Here is a 16153-nt window from a genome sequence, read left to right on the forward strand (position 1 = left end):
TGGACCTTAGCGGGATCCATCTTAATGCCTTCAGCGGAAATAACAGAACCGAGAAATGTGACGGAGGAGGCATGAAAAGTGCACTTCTCAGCCTTCACAAAAAGACAATTCTCTAAAAGGCGCTGGAGGACACGTCGAACGTGCTGAACATGAATCTGGAGTGACGGTGAAAAAATCAGGATATCGTCAAGGTAAACGAAAACAAAGATGTTCAGCATGTCTCTCAGGACATCATTGACTAATGCCTGAAAGACAGCTGGAGCGTTAGCGAGGCCGAAAGGAAGAACCCGGTATTCAAAGTGCCCTAACGGAGTGTTAAACGCCGTCTTCCACTCGTCCCCCTCCCTGATGCGCACGAGATGGTAAGCGTTACGAAGGTCCAACTTAGTGAAAAACCTGGCTCCCTGCAGGATCTCGAAGGCTGAAGACATAAGAGGAAGCGGATAACGATTCTTCACTGTTATGTCATTCAGCCCTCGATAATCTATGCAGGGGCGCAGAGACCCGTCCTTCTTCTTGACAAAAAAAAACCCCGCTCCGGCGGGAGAGGAGGAGGGGACTATGGTACCGGCGTCAAGAGCTACAGACAAATAATCTTCGAGAGCCTTACGTTCGGGAGCCGACAGAGAGTATAGTCTACCCCGGGGGGGGGTGGTTCCCGGAAGGAGATCAATACTACAATCATACGACCGGTGTGGAGGAAGAGAGGTGGCCCTGGACCGACTGAACACCGTGCGCAGATCGTGATATTCCTCCGGCACCCCTGTCAAATCACCAGGCTCCTCCTGTGAAGAAGAGACAGAGGAAACAGGAGGGATAGCAGACATTAAACATTTCACATGACAAGAGACGTTCCAGGAGAGGATAGAATTACTAGACCAATTAATGGAAGGATTATGACAAACTAGCCAGGGATGGCCCAAAACAACAGGTGTAAAAGGTGAACGAAAAATTAAAAAAGAAATGGTTTCACTATGATTACCAGAAACAGTGAGGGTTAAAGGTAGCGTCTCACGCTGAATCCTGGGGAGAGGACTACCATCCAGGGCGAACAAGGCCGTGGGCTCCTTTAACTGTCTGAGAGGAATGTCATGTTCCCGAGCCCAGGTCTCGTCCATAAAACAGCCCTCCGCCCCAGAGTCTATTAAGGCACTGCAGGAAGCTGACGAACCGGTCCAGCGTAGATGGACCGACAAGGTAGTGCAGGATCTTGAAGGAGAGACAGGAGTAGTAGCGCTCACCAGTAGCCCTCCGCTTACTGACGAGCTCTGGCCTTTTACTGGACATGAAGTGACAAAATGACCAGCGGAACCGCAATAGAGACAGAGGCGGTTGGTGATTCTCCGTTCCCTCTCCTCAGTCGAGATGCGGATACCTCCCAGCTGCATGGACTCAGCACCCGAGCCGGCAGAGGAAGATGGTAGTGATGCGGAGAGGGAGGCGACGGAGAGCGCGAGCTCCTTTCCACGAGCTCGGTGACGAAGATCAACCCGTCGCTCAATGCGAATAGCGAGTTCAATCAAGGAATCCACGCTGGAAGGAACCTCCCGGGAGAGAATCTCATCCTTTACCTCTGCGCGGAAACCCTCCAGAAGACGAGCGAGCAAGGCCGGCTCGTTCCAGCCACTGGAGACAGCAAGAGTGCGAAACTCAATAGAGTAGTCTGTTATGGATCGATTGCCTTGACATAGGGAAGACAGGGCCCTGGAAGCCTCCTCCCCAAAAACAGATCGATCAAAAACCCGTATCATCTCCTCCTTAAAGTCTTGATACTGGTTAGTACACTCAGCCCTTGCCTCCCAGATTGCCGTGCCCCACTCACGAGCCCGTCCAATAAGGAGAGATATGACGTAGGCGACACGAGCAGTGCTCCTGGAGTAAGTGTTGGGCTGGAGAGAAAACACAATATCACACTGGGTGAGGAACGAGCGGCATTCAGTGGGCTCCCCAGAGTAACACGGCGGGTTATTGATTCTGGGCTCCGGAGATTCGAAAGCCCTGGAAGTGGCCGGTGGATCGAGGCGGAGATGGTGAACCTGTTCTGTGAGGTTGGAGACTTGGGTGGCCAGGGTCTCAACGGCATGTCGAGCAGCAGACAATTCCTGCTTGTGTCTGCCTAGCATCGCTCCCTGGATCTCGACGGCTGAGTGGAGAGGATCCGAAGTCGCTGGGTCCATTCTTGGTCGGATTCTTCTGTTACGGTGCGTGAATGAGGACCCAAAAGCGAATCAACTTAAACAGAGCTTCTTTAATTACCAAACATAGGTAGGCTCAGATGGACCGGCAGATTCCGACAGGACAGGACAAGGTTACAGCAAACATGACGACAGTCTGGTTCAGGCATGAATGACACAAACAAACAAGAATCCGACAAGGACAGGAGCAGAAACAGAGAGAGATATAGGGACCTAATCAGAGGGAAAAAGGGAACAGGTGGGGAACGGGGTGAATGGGTAGTTAGAGGAGACAAGGGACAGCTGGGGGAAAGCGGGGGAGAAAAGGTAACCTAACACGACCAGCAGAGGGAGACAGGGTGAAGGGAAAGGACAGAGACAAGACAACATGACAGTACATGACATTACAGGCCCTAGTTTTGTCGCAATTGGACTACTGTCCAGTCATTTGGTCAGGTGCCACAAAGAAGGATCAAGGCAAATAACAATTTGCTCAGAACATTGCAGGGCAGTAAGGGTGGCCCTTAAATGTATGCATGTCAATCTCTCATGGCTCAAAGTAGAGGAGAGATTGAATTCATCACCACCACTTGTTTTTGTAAGAAGTAGTGACATGCTGAATGCACCGAGCTGTCTGTTTTTAAACTACTAGCACCCATGCATATGCACCCCATTAGACATGCCACCAGAGGTCTCTTCACAGTCCCCAAGTCCAGAACAGACTATGGGAGGCGCATAGTACTACATAGATCTATGACTACATGGAACTATATTCCACATCAGGTAACTGATGCAACAACAAAAAAAGATACACAAATAATAATAATAAAAATACAACTTATGGAACAGCAGGGACTGTGAAGAGACACACACAAAGGCACAGACACACATACAAATGCACATGCTAAACACACACACTCTACACACATGGATTTTGTATTGTAGATATGTGGTAGTAGGGTAGTGGCCTCAGGGAAAACACAACTTAGTGTGTTGTGAAATGTGTTATGAAATGTAATATTTGTAATTTTATATAACTGCCTTAATGTTGGTGGACCCCATGGAGATCCTTAATAAATACAAATAACTTGAGGCTATCTGCTGTCCATAAAGTGATGTGTGTCCTGCCGTGGAGTATTTCTGTGTGTGTAATGTAGTCTTTGTGTTTGTAATATGCATTATGTGTAGTATTATAAACTGTGCATACTTTATAAATAACACACATGCATTATTTAGCACTTTCCCTGATTATTACATTTGGTTCCCTGGTACCAGTCAAGAGCAGCAGTATAATGAAAGTATTTGATGTACTCATTTGGAAGGAAGGAAATATTTATTTTAAGGAAGCCAGCCATAATCATATAAGTGACATACAATTTGTATAAATCCTTTCCATATGGCTTGGTTAACTTGGTATTTGTTCCCATTATAGAAAAGGTAACAACCGGCAGAGGTTGGAGGTGGATCCCAGTAAACACTCGGGGGTCGACTTGGCCAACATTGTCCCACGAGAGAACAGGGCTGGAGAGCAGACCATCTTTTATGATAACTTTGTGGACGACCCAGACGTTCCCCCTTTGATGTGAGAGTGAAAATCAAAAATCGGTCTGACAAATTTATGAACACACAAATCTTCATATCATCTGACATCAATGTAAAAAATATTGAATACAGTAAATGCAAGATTTGTCTATCCAGCAGATCTTTTTGAATGTTGTGCAAGTGAGAGATTCTCATAGATGTCAGTACAGTATATCATTGTGTATTGTTATGATGGTTGTACAAGAAACCCTCCTGAACGTGTGTTTAGTTACTCTGTAGTCCATTTTTATTTGAACTGAGTTATATCCTTTCCTGTTTACATTGGTGATGTTCCCCACATAAAAAAATTATATAGTTTAGTACACACTGTAGTATCTCTCGATTTATTTGTAGTACTTACTATAGAATAGTGTTGTATACTGTAGAATACTTTATTAAATACTACAGTATTATCTGCATACAAAAAAACACTATAGTAAATACTACATTATTTAGTTTGTGTATATACCCTGCCCATTCCCGTCCCCCATATTGCAATTTGTGCCACCCATGAGTAAGAAACCTACACACCAAGTATTGTGTTCCAGACAGGTTGTAGAAAAGAGCAGAAGTGCTGTTCAGAGTCCAGTCTTACTTACAGGTTACATGTTATCAAAAATGTGTTTTTATTATTTCTCCAGTAGGTTTTCTAAAGGAGAAAGCCTCTACTTCTACAGTATGTTAAAGATGAAACAAAAACACTTCAGTAAATAGTACAGTCCTTACAAACACTACAGTAAATACTACAGTATACTACAATCTGCAAAAATATGACATTAATTACTATAGTATATACTACAGTTTTATTTTACTACAGTATTTATACTATAGTTAACTGAAAATACTATAGAAAACTACAGTAAAGTCAGCAAAAACACTATAGTAAATACTATATTATTTATACCATAGTATACTATAGTACACAGTGCATTCGGAAAAGTATTCAGACCCCTTCACTTTTTACATTAAAAAAAAAACATTTTTAAGCCTTATTCTAAAAACTCATCAGTCTGCACACAATACCCCATAAAAAATAAAATCAGAAATACCTTATTTACATAAGTATTCAAGCCCTTTGCTATGAGACTCGAAATTGAGATCAGGTGCATCCTGTATCCATTGATCATCCTTGTTTCTACAACTTGATTTGAGTCCACCTGTGGTAAATTAAATTGATTGGACTCTATTTGGAAAAGGCACACACCTGTCTATATAAAGGTCCCACCGTTGACAGTTTGTCAGAGCAAAAACCAAGCCATGAGGTCAAAGGAATTGTCCGTAGAGCTCCAAGATAGTATTGTGTCAAGGCACAGATCTGGAGAAGGGTACCAAAAAATTCTGCAGCATTGAAGGTCCCCAAGAACACAGTAACCTCCATCATTCTTTAATGGAAGAAGATTGGAACCACCAAGACTCTTCCTAGAGCTGGCCGCCTGGCCAAAACTGAGCAATCGAGGGATAAGGGCCTTGGTCACGGAGGTGACCAAGAACCCGATGGTCATTCTGACAGAGTTTCAGAATTTCTCTGTGGAGATGGGAGAATCTTCCAGAAGGACAACCATCTCTGCAGCACTCCACCAATCAGGCCTTTTTGGTAGTGGTTAGACGGAAGCAACTAAAATGCATATGACAGCCCGCTTAGAGTTAGCCAAAAGGCACCTAAAGGACTCTCAGACCATGAGAAACAAGCTTCTCTGGTTTTGACGAAATCAAGATTGAATTCCAAGCATCATGTCTGGAGGAAACCTGGCAACATCCCTACCGGGAAGCATGGTGGTGGCAGCATCATGCTGTGAGGATGTTTTTCAGCGGCAGGGAATGGGAGACTAGTCAGGATCGAGGGAAAGATGAATGGAGCAAAGTACAGAGAGATCCTTGATGAAAACCTGCTCCATAGTATTCAGGACCTCGGACTGGGGCGAATGTTCACCTTCCAGCAGTACAACAACCCTAAGCACACAGCCAAGACAATGCAGGAGTGGCTTCGGGACAAGTCTCTGAATGTCCTTGAGTGGCCCAGCCAGAGCCCAGACTTCAACCTGATCGATCATCTCTGGAGACACCTGAAAATAGCTGTGCATTAACGCTCTCCATCCAACCTGACAGAGCTTGAGAGGATCTGCAGAGAAGAATGGGAGAAACTCCCCAAATACAGGTGTGCCAAGCTTATAGTGTTACACCTTTGGCAGCTGTAATCGATGCCAAAGGTGCTTCAACAAAGTACTGAGTAAAAATGTATAGAAACCTGTTTTTGCTTTGTCATAATGGGGTGTTGTGTGTAGATTGATGAGGGGGTAAAACAATTTAATCAATTTTAGAATAAGGCTGTAACGTAACAAAATGTGGAACAAGTCAAGGGGTCGGAATACTTTTCCGAATGCACTGCACTATAGTATTGTTTCATGTGATCCATCCCTCAGTTGCCTACCAAAGCACATTTTTCTTCACAGTGAATGCTGTCCAAACTAAATAAAGATTTTCGGGGGATTTATTTTGTTCCTCTGTAACCCCAATAAAGTCCCTCTTTTATTTTACTTCAATTGGTACATTAATTTTTGTACTGTTAAAGCTGAATTATGTTTTACGCGACCTGACATAATTCAGATAGAAATATGAGTTATAGATCTCTCAATCTTATCAAAAGCGAGTCTGATACGATATAGAAATAAATATGAGTTATAGGTCGGTCATTCTCATGAAATACAAGTGTGATACATGGTAGCTCTATTCTTCCTATCCTTAAGTGTCACGTACTCCCTCTGGCGCTCTAGGTCACCAGGCTGCTCATTATTACACACACCTGTCACCATCGTTATGCGCACCAGTGCCTCATCAGACTCACCTGAACTCCATCACCTGCCTGATTACCTTCCCTATATGTCACTCCCTTTGGTTCCTTCTCCAGATGTTTCTGTTTCATGTCTGTGCGTTGTTCGTGTTTCATATTATGTTTTGTTTATTTATTAAATTCTTCACTCTCTGAACTTGCTTCTCGACTTCCAGCGCACACGTTATATTTACAAGTTTACACGTTACAAGTTTACTTTCAGTTATGTATACCAGTATCAAACTCCTGAAAATACAATCTTTTTGGTTATTGAAAATATATTTCATTGGTTTTGAAGGTTTTAAATGTCAAACTGAAATTGGGTAAACATTTTAGAATTTCAGCCACTGATTCTTGAAGAATACAACTATTCTATCAGAACCCCTATTAGAATCTTATTTTACTCCATTCTATAAAACAATGTAGTTGTGAACAAACACTGTCTAGCTTAGAAACATGGTTATAACTATAATTTAGATTTCATTCCTTGCATCTATAGCACCGTCTTTAAATTTGAGAGTGGTTATATTTCTCCATCCCCAACCCGCAACTGTTTACCAAAACAAGTAGCGGGGTTGACGGTTTTGTTATTGTTTGAATCCCAGATTGTAGCTTTAACAGAAAAATGTCTGTAATGTTTGTTGAAAACACCAGACTTCCCCAATTGATTTCTGAACTGCTGTTCATGGAGAAAAAAACATGCCCTTTGCAAAATGGAGCTTAATGGAGCCATATTATTTATTCCTAAGTAATGGGAACCCTCTTTTGATATGGCAGGTCTATTAAAATAGCACGTGTTGCCTGTACGTAGTTATTTTCCTGAATTAGTTTACAATCTAATGAGGGAGACAAAACAATGACGATTACATTTGAAATATGCCCACACCGCTTCATTTGCTATCTAAGGCACCCACGTCTTAATTAGTGATATTTAGGAACTAATTTAACCCTAAGTGTTATGCTGCATCTACTTTGTCAACTTTGGGAAAAGATTCAGTGACTATCGTTTTTAAGCAAAGGCTCCCAAAGGCAACTCAAAACCCCATGTACAGTAGGTTTTCATCCCAACTCACTCCATTTTGCCATTTAATTTACTCTAAGGGCTCGACTCAAACTGTATCGCAGAACCAATACAGGAAAACAATTCATGTAAAATATATATTTAAATATACATTTTTATTTGATCATTTGTTCAAATTAACTCTTTGGTTTAATTACAGAACACATCAGAACAAATGAACTGGCATGACAAGCCTTCTCATGAGGCCATAAAGCACTGAAACAAAGCCATGCCCCAACAAGCCACGCCTCCAAGTCTTCTAATAGGCAGCCGCCACTACAATATATTTTATCAAAATAATGTTTTATTGTACTTGACACATACCAAAATTACTAACATGCTGTCACGATCGTCGTAAGAAGCGGACCAAAGCACAGCGTGGTGTGAATGCATTATTTAATGAAAGATGGAAAAAACACTAAATACACTAAAACAAGCAAACAAACTAACCAGACGAACGTGACCGCTATAGAAACAGAGTGCTAACATGCAACATCACATAGACAATATCCCAACGAAATACCCAAAGAAGATGGCTGCCTAAATATGGTTCCCAATCAGAGACAACGATAAACAGCTGCCTCTAATTGAGAACCAATCTAGGCCACCATAGACATACATAAATACCTAGTAGGTAAACAACCCCATAAACCTATAAAACCCATAGACAGTACAAAAACACATACATCACCCATGTCACACCCTGACCTAACCAAAATATATAAAGAAAACAAAGAATACTCAGGTCAGGGCGTGACACATGCATATTTTTTTTTAACTACAAACAATGCATTATCGGTCAAGTGACTCCATGTCTTTCATGTGCATATGACAAATATATAAACGAACTTGACAAGAGCATTGCAACCAACATCCAACGGGCAGAACTTGTGTGTACTGGGTCATTCCACAAAATTATATGTAGAAAAGTAGAAATTATGCTTCAATACAGAATTTTAACGCCTGTGCCTTTTAATATAGACAACATGGAGAATTCAATACATCTGATTTTAATTCACTAACCCCCAAAAATACCCCAAAATGTTTTGTGATTAATTTACGTCTGTCACTCATTTTAAGGTCATCCCTGTTACGTGAACTGAACACTCGTTTTAATGTGGTGAAACTCTTCCTTTACATATTCATTTCAAAAGAAACATTGAACATCTAATAGTCAAACCATAGTGTAAACGTGGGTGAGCTGGTTCTACTCTTTTTGGACATTTTCTGATGTTTTGTGGTGAGAAACTAAGCAGGCTAGAAATATTTTAAGAATTTCAATTTTTTGTGAATCTTGCATTCAATTGCCCCTCCCTGTTGCACACAACAAGCTTCCATTCACCCTTTCACAATGGGATTCATAGATGACAAGTAATTATCAGTTGGAGGCCCATTCAAGTGAATTTTTCTCCCATATGTGGTAAATTACCACTTGCTTACGAATGCACCATAACACCGCTAACCATCTGCCGTATAATACCACTCAATGGAAGCACAAGACATGGACCTACACTTTGACATATTGGGAGCTTTGAACAATGTTTTTGTTTTAATCGATACAAAATAAAATATAATAATGAACAGCGTAGTGCCCGATTTCTGAAGAGAGGTAAAAAATATATATTGAGATGGGAAAATAGGTTTTGTATGAACTTCAACATGTGCTCTTTATGACAGAATATTAAAATTAGGTTGAATCCAAAAACATTTTTTTCACACCATCACAATTTAAACTATGTCACTTAACATGTTTCCTTCCACCGTTTTTGTGCGAGTAAAGTCATACCCCATAAAAAAAAATAATGACAGCTGTGATGGAAAAAGGACGTTTTGGTACAATTTCATATAATGAAAAAAAATAAACGCAATGTGTAAAATGTTTCATGAGCTGAAAAAACTAATCCCTGAAATGTTCCATAGGCACAAAATGGTTAACTCTCAAAAAATGCACAAATTTGTTTACATTCCTGTTAGTGAGCATTTCTCCTTTGCCAAGATAATCCATCTACCTGACAGGTGTGGCATATCAAGAAGCTGATTAAATAGCATGATCATTACAAAGGTGCACCTTGTGCTGGGGGCAATAAAAGACCACTCTAAAATGTGCAGTTTTGTCACACAACACATTCCATGGAATTCTCAAGTTTTGAGGGAACGTGCAATTGGCATGCTGACTGCAGAAATGTCCACCAGAGCTGTTGCCTGGGTCTGAGCCGCCGAAGCCTCCCACCATTAGCTCTGACAAATTGAGAACCCTAGTCATTGGCGACTCCATTACCCTCAATATTATACTTAAAAATAATCATCCAGCGACCATACACTGTTTTACCACGGGGCAGGGCTACCGACGTATAGGCTAATCTGAAGATGGTGCTGGCTAAGGCTAAAACTAGCGAGTGTAGAGAGTACAGGGATGTTGTTATCCACATCGGCACCAATGATGTTAGGATGAGCAGTCAGAGGTCACCAAGCGCATGTAAATCTAGCATGTAAATCAGCTAAAAAGATGTCGGCATCGAGTAATATTATCTGGCGCCCTCTCAGTTAGGGGGAGTGATGAGCTCTACAGCCTTCTTCACGGAGTACCCTGAATTCCTATCGGACCTTGTAGTCATGGCAGATGGTGATGGAAAAGCACAGAAGTCTTTCGGAGCCATCATTGACTCAGTGGGTTTTCTCCAACATGTCTCTGGACCTACTCATTGCCACAGTCATACCCTGGATCTAGTTTTGTCTCGTGGAATAAATATTGTGGATCAAAATGGTTTTCCTCATAATCCTGGACTATCGGACCACCATTTTATTACGTTGGCAATCACAAAAAAGAATCTGCTCAGACCCCTACCAAGGATCATTAAAAGCCGCAATATAAATTCTCGGGCAACCCAAAGATTCCTAGATGCCCTTCCAGACTCCCTCTACCAACCCAAGGACGTCAGAGCACAAAAATCAGTTAACCACCTAACTCAGGATATACATTTTCCCTTGCGTAATACTCTAGATGCAGTCGCATCCCTAAAAACAAAAAGTATTGTAAGCTTCCACCAAACTGGAAATCTTCCGACTAGCTTGGACAGACAGTACCGTGCAATATCAAAGAGCCCTCACTGCTGCTCGATCATCCTATTTTTCCAACCTAACTGAGGAGAATAAGAACAATCCACTTTTTTTTATACTGTTACAAAGCTAACTAAAAGCACCCATTCAACAAGGAAGGATAGTTTTCACTTCAGGATCAACAGAGACACTCAAGTTTTGAAATCCTGTATCTTTTGACACATTCATGAAAAGAGTCATGGCCTCTGAACCGTCAAGCTGCATACTGGACCCTATTCCAACTAAACTACTGAAAGAGCTACTTCCTGTGCTTGGCCCTCCCATATCAAGCTAGCTGGGTTTTCTTGAGTGACGCGCACGCCTGTGACGCGGTTAGCCATTGTGGCTGGGACCCCGGATTATCCCGGGTTTGTGGCTGTCTAGATCCCTGCTGTTTGTTGTTTTCAATCTTCCCTGTGACCTGACCTGTCTGGAGGAACAATTGATTAATGGACTGCTGAATGTATATTTTTTTAATCTGGCTTTGTTTGCTCTTTTCAGTATTATGTCTATCTCTGATCAGCTACCCAGCAAAGGGCTGGAAATAGCCCATATTAATATAAGTAGCCTTAGAAACAAGGTTAATGAAATCAATAACTTGCTAACATCAGATAACATTCATATATTAGCCATTTCTGAGACTCACTTAGATAATTAATTTGATGATACAGCAGTAATAATACAAGGATATAACATCTATAGAAGAGACAGAAATGCTTATGGGGGAGGTGTTGCTGTATATATATTCAGAGCCATATCCCTGTAATGCTTAGAGAAGATCTTATGTCAAGTGTTATTGAAGTGTTGTGGTTGAAGGTTCACTTTGCACATCTAAAGCCTTTTCTTTTGGGGTGTTGCTATAGGCCACCAAGTGCTAACAGTCAGAATCTAAATAATATGTGTGAAATGCTTGATTGTGTATGTGATGTAAACAGAGAGGTCTACTTTCTTGGGTACCTGAATATTGACTGGTTTTCATCAAGATGTCCGCTCAAGACAAAGCTTCTCAGTGCCTGTAATCTGGTTCAAGTTATTAATCAACCTACCAGGATGTTACAAACACTACAGGAACAAGACCAGCCACATGTATCGATCACATATTTACTAATACTGTTGAACTTTGTTCTGAAGCTGTATACTGGACCCATTGGATTCAGTGTTCACAATATAGTGGCTATATTCAGGAAAGCCAAAGTTCCAACAGCTGGGCCTAAAATAGTGTATAAGAGATCATACAAAGGATTTTGCTGTGACTCTTATGTGGATGATGTTAAAAATATTTGTTGGTCTGATGTGATTAATGAGGAGCATCCAGACGCTGCACTTAATGAATTTATGAAATTGCTTCTTCCAATTATTGATAAACATGCACCTGTTAAGAAACTGACTGTTAGAACTGTTAAGGCTCCATGGATTGATGAGGAATTGTCACGATCGTCGTAAGAAGCGGACCAAAGCGCAGCGTGGTGTGAATGCATAATTTTAAATGGATGACGAAAAACACGAAGTAAACTGAACAAACTAACAAAACAAACGAACGTGACTGCTAATGAAACAGAGCTAACATGCAACTAGACATAGACAATCACCCACAATGACAAAACAGTAACCCCCCCTCCCCCCCAAGGTGTGGACTCCGGCCACAAAACCTGAACCTATAGGGGAGGGTCTGGGTGGGCATCTGTCCGCGGTGGCGGCTCTGGCGCTGGACGTGGACCCCACTCCACCATAGTCTTAGTCCGCTTCTGTGGCCTCCTAGGAACGGCGACCCTCGCTGCCAACCTAGTACTGGCAACCCTAAAGGGCCCCACTGGACTGAGGGGCAGCTTCGGACTGAGGGGCAGCTCCGGACTGTGGGGCAGCTCCGGACTGGCTGACGGCTCTGGACAGACGGGCGGCTCTGGCGGCGCTGGACAGACGGGCGGCTCTGGCGGCGCTGGACAGACGGGCTGCTCAGGCGGCGCTGGACAGACGGGCTGCTCAGGCGGCGCTGGACAGACGGGAGCACCTGTAGGGAGGAGACAGAGAGACAACCTGGTACGTGGGGCTGCCACAGGACCCACCAGGCTGGGGAGACCTCCAGGATGCTTGGTGTTAGGAGGCACCTGAAGGACCGGGCTGTGGGGGAGCACTGGAGCGCAGCCTTGGCACCACTCCCCCAGGCTGGATAACTACTCTAGCCCGGACCCTCCAGAGTGCAGGCACAGGTTGAACCGGGCTGTGGGTAAGCACTGGAGATCTAGTGCCTACTACGCGCACCTCTCCCTTAGGCTCCACTCCCACATTTGCCCAGCACGAGCGGAGCGCAGGCATAGGACGCACTGCACCCTCCCAGCGCCCCGGAGACACAGCACGCAGAGCCAGTGACAACCGTCAAGCTAATGAACCACTGTGCATACAAGCAACTAGACATAGACAATCACCCACCACCCACAATGACAAAACAGGCTACCTAAATATGGTTCCCAATCAGAGACAATGACTAACACCTGCCTCTGATTGAGAACCATATCAGGCCAAACACAGAAACAGACAAACTAGACATACAACATAGAATGCCCACTCAGATCACACCCTGACCTAACAAAACATATAAACATACAAAGCAAACTATGGTCAGGGCGTGACAGGAATTGAAAAACTCTATGGTTGAAAGAGATGGGGCAAAAGGAGTGGCTAATAAGTCTGGCTGCACATCTGACTTTCTGCAAATTGAGAAATTATGTGACTAAACTCAACAAAAAGAGGAAGAAACTGTATTATGAAGCCAAGATCAATGATATAAATAATGATGGCAAAAAAACTTGAGTACTTTAAGTGACATTATGAGCAGAAAGAAGAATTCAACTCCATCTTTCATCTAATCAGATGGCTTATTCATTGCAAAACCATTTGAGGTTGCCAATTATTTCATTGGCAAATTGGACGAACTTAGACAGGAAATGCCAACAATGAACAGTGAGCAATTGTATTCATGCATTACAAAACTAATAATGAAAGAAAAGCATTACAAGTTAGAATTTTTTAAAGCTAGTGTAGGAGAGGTGGAATAATTATTGTTATCGATCAATAATGACAAACCTCCTGGCATTGACAACTTAGATGGAAAGCTACTGAGGATGGTGGCTGACTCTGTAGCCACTCCTGTCATATTTTTTAATCTGAGCCTAGAGGAAAGTCTTTGTCCTCGGGCCTGGAGGGAAGCCAAAGTAATTCCGCTACCCAAGAGTGGTAAAGCGGCCTTTACTGGTTCTAACAGCAGACCTATAAACTTGCTGCCAGCTCTTAGCAAACTGTTGGAAAAAATTGTGTTTGACCAAATACATTGCTACTTTCCTGTAAACAACAGACTTTCAGCATGCTTCTAGAGAAGGGCACTCAACATGTGCTGTACTGACACAAATGACTGATTGGTTGAAAGAAATTGATAATGAGAAGATTGCGGGAGCGGTAGTGCTAGATTTTAGTGCAGCTTTGATATTATTGACCATAACCTGTTGTTGAAAAAACCTGTGTGTTATGGCTTTCCAACCTCTGCCATATTGTGGATTCAGAGCTATCTATCTAATAGAACTCAAAGGGTTTTCTTTAATGGAAGCTTCTCTAATGTCAAACATGTAAAGTGTGGTGTACCACAGGGCAACTCTATAAGCCCTCTACTCTTTTCTATTTTTACCAATGACTTGCCACTGGCATTAAACAAAGCATATGTGTCCATGTATGTTGATGATTAAACCATATATGCATCAGCAACCACATCTAATGAAGTCACTGAAATCCTTAAAAAAGAGTTGCAGTCTGTTTTGGATTGGGTGGCCAGTAATAAACTGGTCCTGAACATCTCTAAAACTAAGAGCATTGTATTTGGTACAGATCATTCCCTAAGTTCTAGACCTCAGCTGAATCTGGTAATGAATAGTGTGGCTGTTGAACAAGTTGAGGAGACTAAGTTAGTTGGTGTTAACTTGGATTGTAAACTGTCTGAGTTGTTTTCGGACTCATTTATGATATGGAATAGACAATCTAAAATTGTCTGAGGCTAAACGACCCTTTATAAACCCAGTTTGATCATCGCTAAATAGATTTCGGACAAGCAGTTCCAGTTTGATGGTAAGTACCTTTGCAAACAGCTTGAGCTCTGTTGTAATAAGGCTTAAGGGCCTATGACTTTTACATTCCAGGGGAGATTTGCCCTTTAACAAAACTGTAATCAGTGAGGTGTTTTGGTCTCTATGGAATTCTCCATGTTTTAATGCATGATTGATAGAACCAAGAATTAGTGGCACGACAATATCCCGTATTTCAAGAAACAGCTCAGGAGGGAAACCACCAAGTCCTGGTGATTTACCTCTTTCATAGATGTTATTAATGTACTCCTGAGTTTTTCAAAAGTAAGTTGGGAGCCAAGGAATCCAGATTGCTCTCTTGTCATGTTGGAAGGTCCAATGATGATAAGAAGTGTGTCATCTTACTATGACCAGGGTCCGCCTCTGTCGTATGTAATTGAGAATAAAACTGCCTAAACATATCTTTAATGTCTGACAGGTCATGTGATATCTTACCAGATGGTGTTTGAATTGTATTGATACAAGAAAAGGCCTCATTTTGCTTAAGCCTTGCAGCCAAAAGTCTACCCTTCAGAATGGTATGTTACTCTTGTGCGATGCATTATGAATTCTGCTTTATATTGTAGTAAAGTGTTAAACTCATGTTTTAATGCTGTTAAAATCTTCCCCTTTTGCTCTGTACATTTTTGTTTCTGCTCATTTTCAACAAGAGCAATCTGTTTTTCCAGGTCTACTACTTTTTTTACTGCAAGTTGAATTAAGATGTGAGGCAAACGAGGCACAGTTTCCCCTCAAAAAAACAGTTTGCCACCTCCCACAGTGACTGAGGGAATGTAGCTGTCTTTGTATTAAACTAAAATTATTTCAAATTTGATGAAAGTTGTGTCAAAAAATCCATATTCAGTAGCAATGTTGTGTTAAAGCGCCATCTTCTGGCACCTTTCTGTTTGAAGCTGTCAAGCCAGATACTATAAATGACCGCTCCATGGTCAGATATGACTATGGGGAGCAGCTCGGTTGTGTGAATACACCTGTTTATATATGGAGAGACAAATATGTAGTCTATCCGTGAAAATGTATTATGTCTTGAAGAAAATAAAGTATTGTCTTTGACGGTCAAATTCCTTCCAGGCGTCTAAAATATTAAGCTCTGCAGCAAATGAGATCACCAGAGGCCTGATCAGTTTGAGAGTGCGATGAAACATGAGACCTATCTGAGAATTACTTACCTGATTTAAAATCTCCTCCCACAACAAGTTGGTATTCTGAATGATCTAATAGTCTTTTTGAGATAGAACTAAGGAAATTAGAATCAGGTAGGTTTAGACAGTAGATTGAGGCTAAACAC

The 16153-nt window shown here is 42.0% G+C and overlaps 1 protein-coding gene across 1 annotated transcript in view; it reads left to right on the forward strand.

Annotated features, from left to right (window-relative positions):
- LOC139387147 (dynein axonemal assembly factor 11) overlaps positions 1–6733 on the forward strand; it is an 82764-nt gene extending 76031 nt beyond the window's left edge. The window contains exon 12 of the mRNA XM_071133181.1: positions 3607–6733. Coding sequence (XP_070989282.1) covers positions 3607–3760 — 154 coding nt within the window. The 3' untranslated portion in view covers positions 3761–6733. The remainder of the gene's footprint in view (positions 1–3606) is intronic.
- The last annotated feature ends 9420 nt before the right edge of the window (positions 6734–16153 follow it).

The sequence above is a fragment of the Oncorhynchus clarkii genome, chromosome 28, assembly GCF_045791955.1.
Source record: "Oncorhynchus clarkii lewisi isolate Uvic-CL-2024 chromosome 28, UVic_Ocla_1.0, whole genome shotgun sequence".
NCBI lineage: Eukaryota > Metazoa > Chordata > Actinopteri > Salmoniformes > Salmonidae > Oncorhynchus > Oncorhynchus clarkii.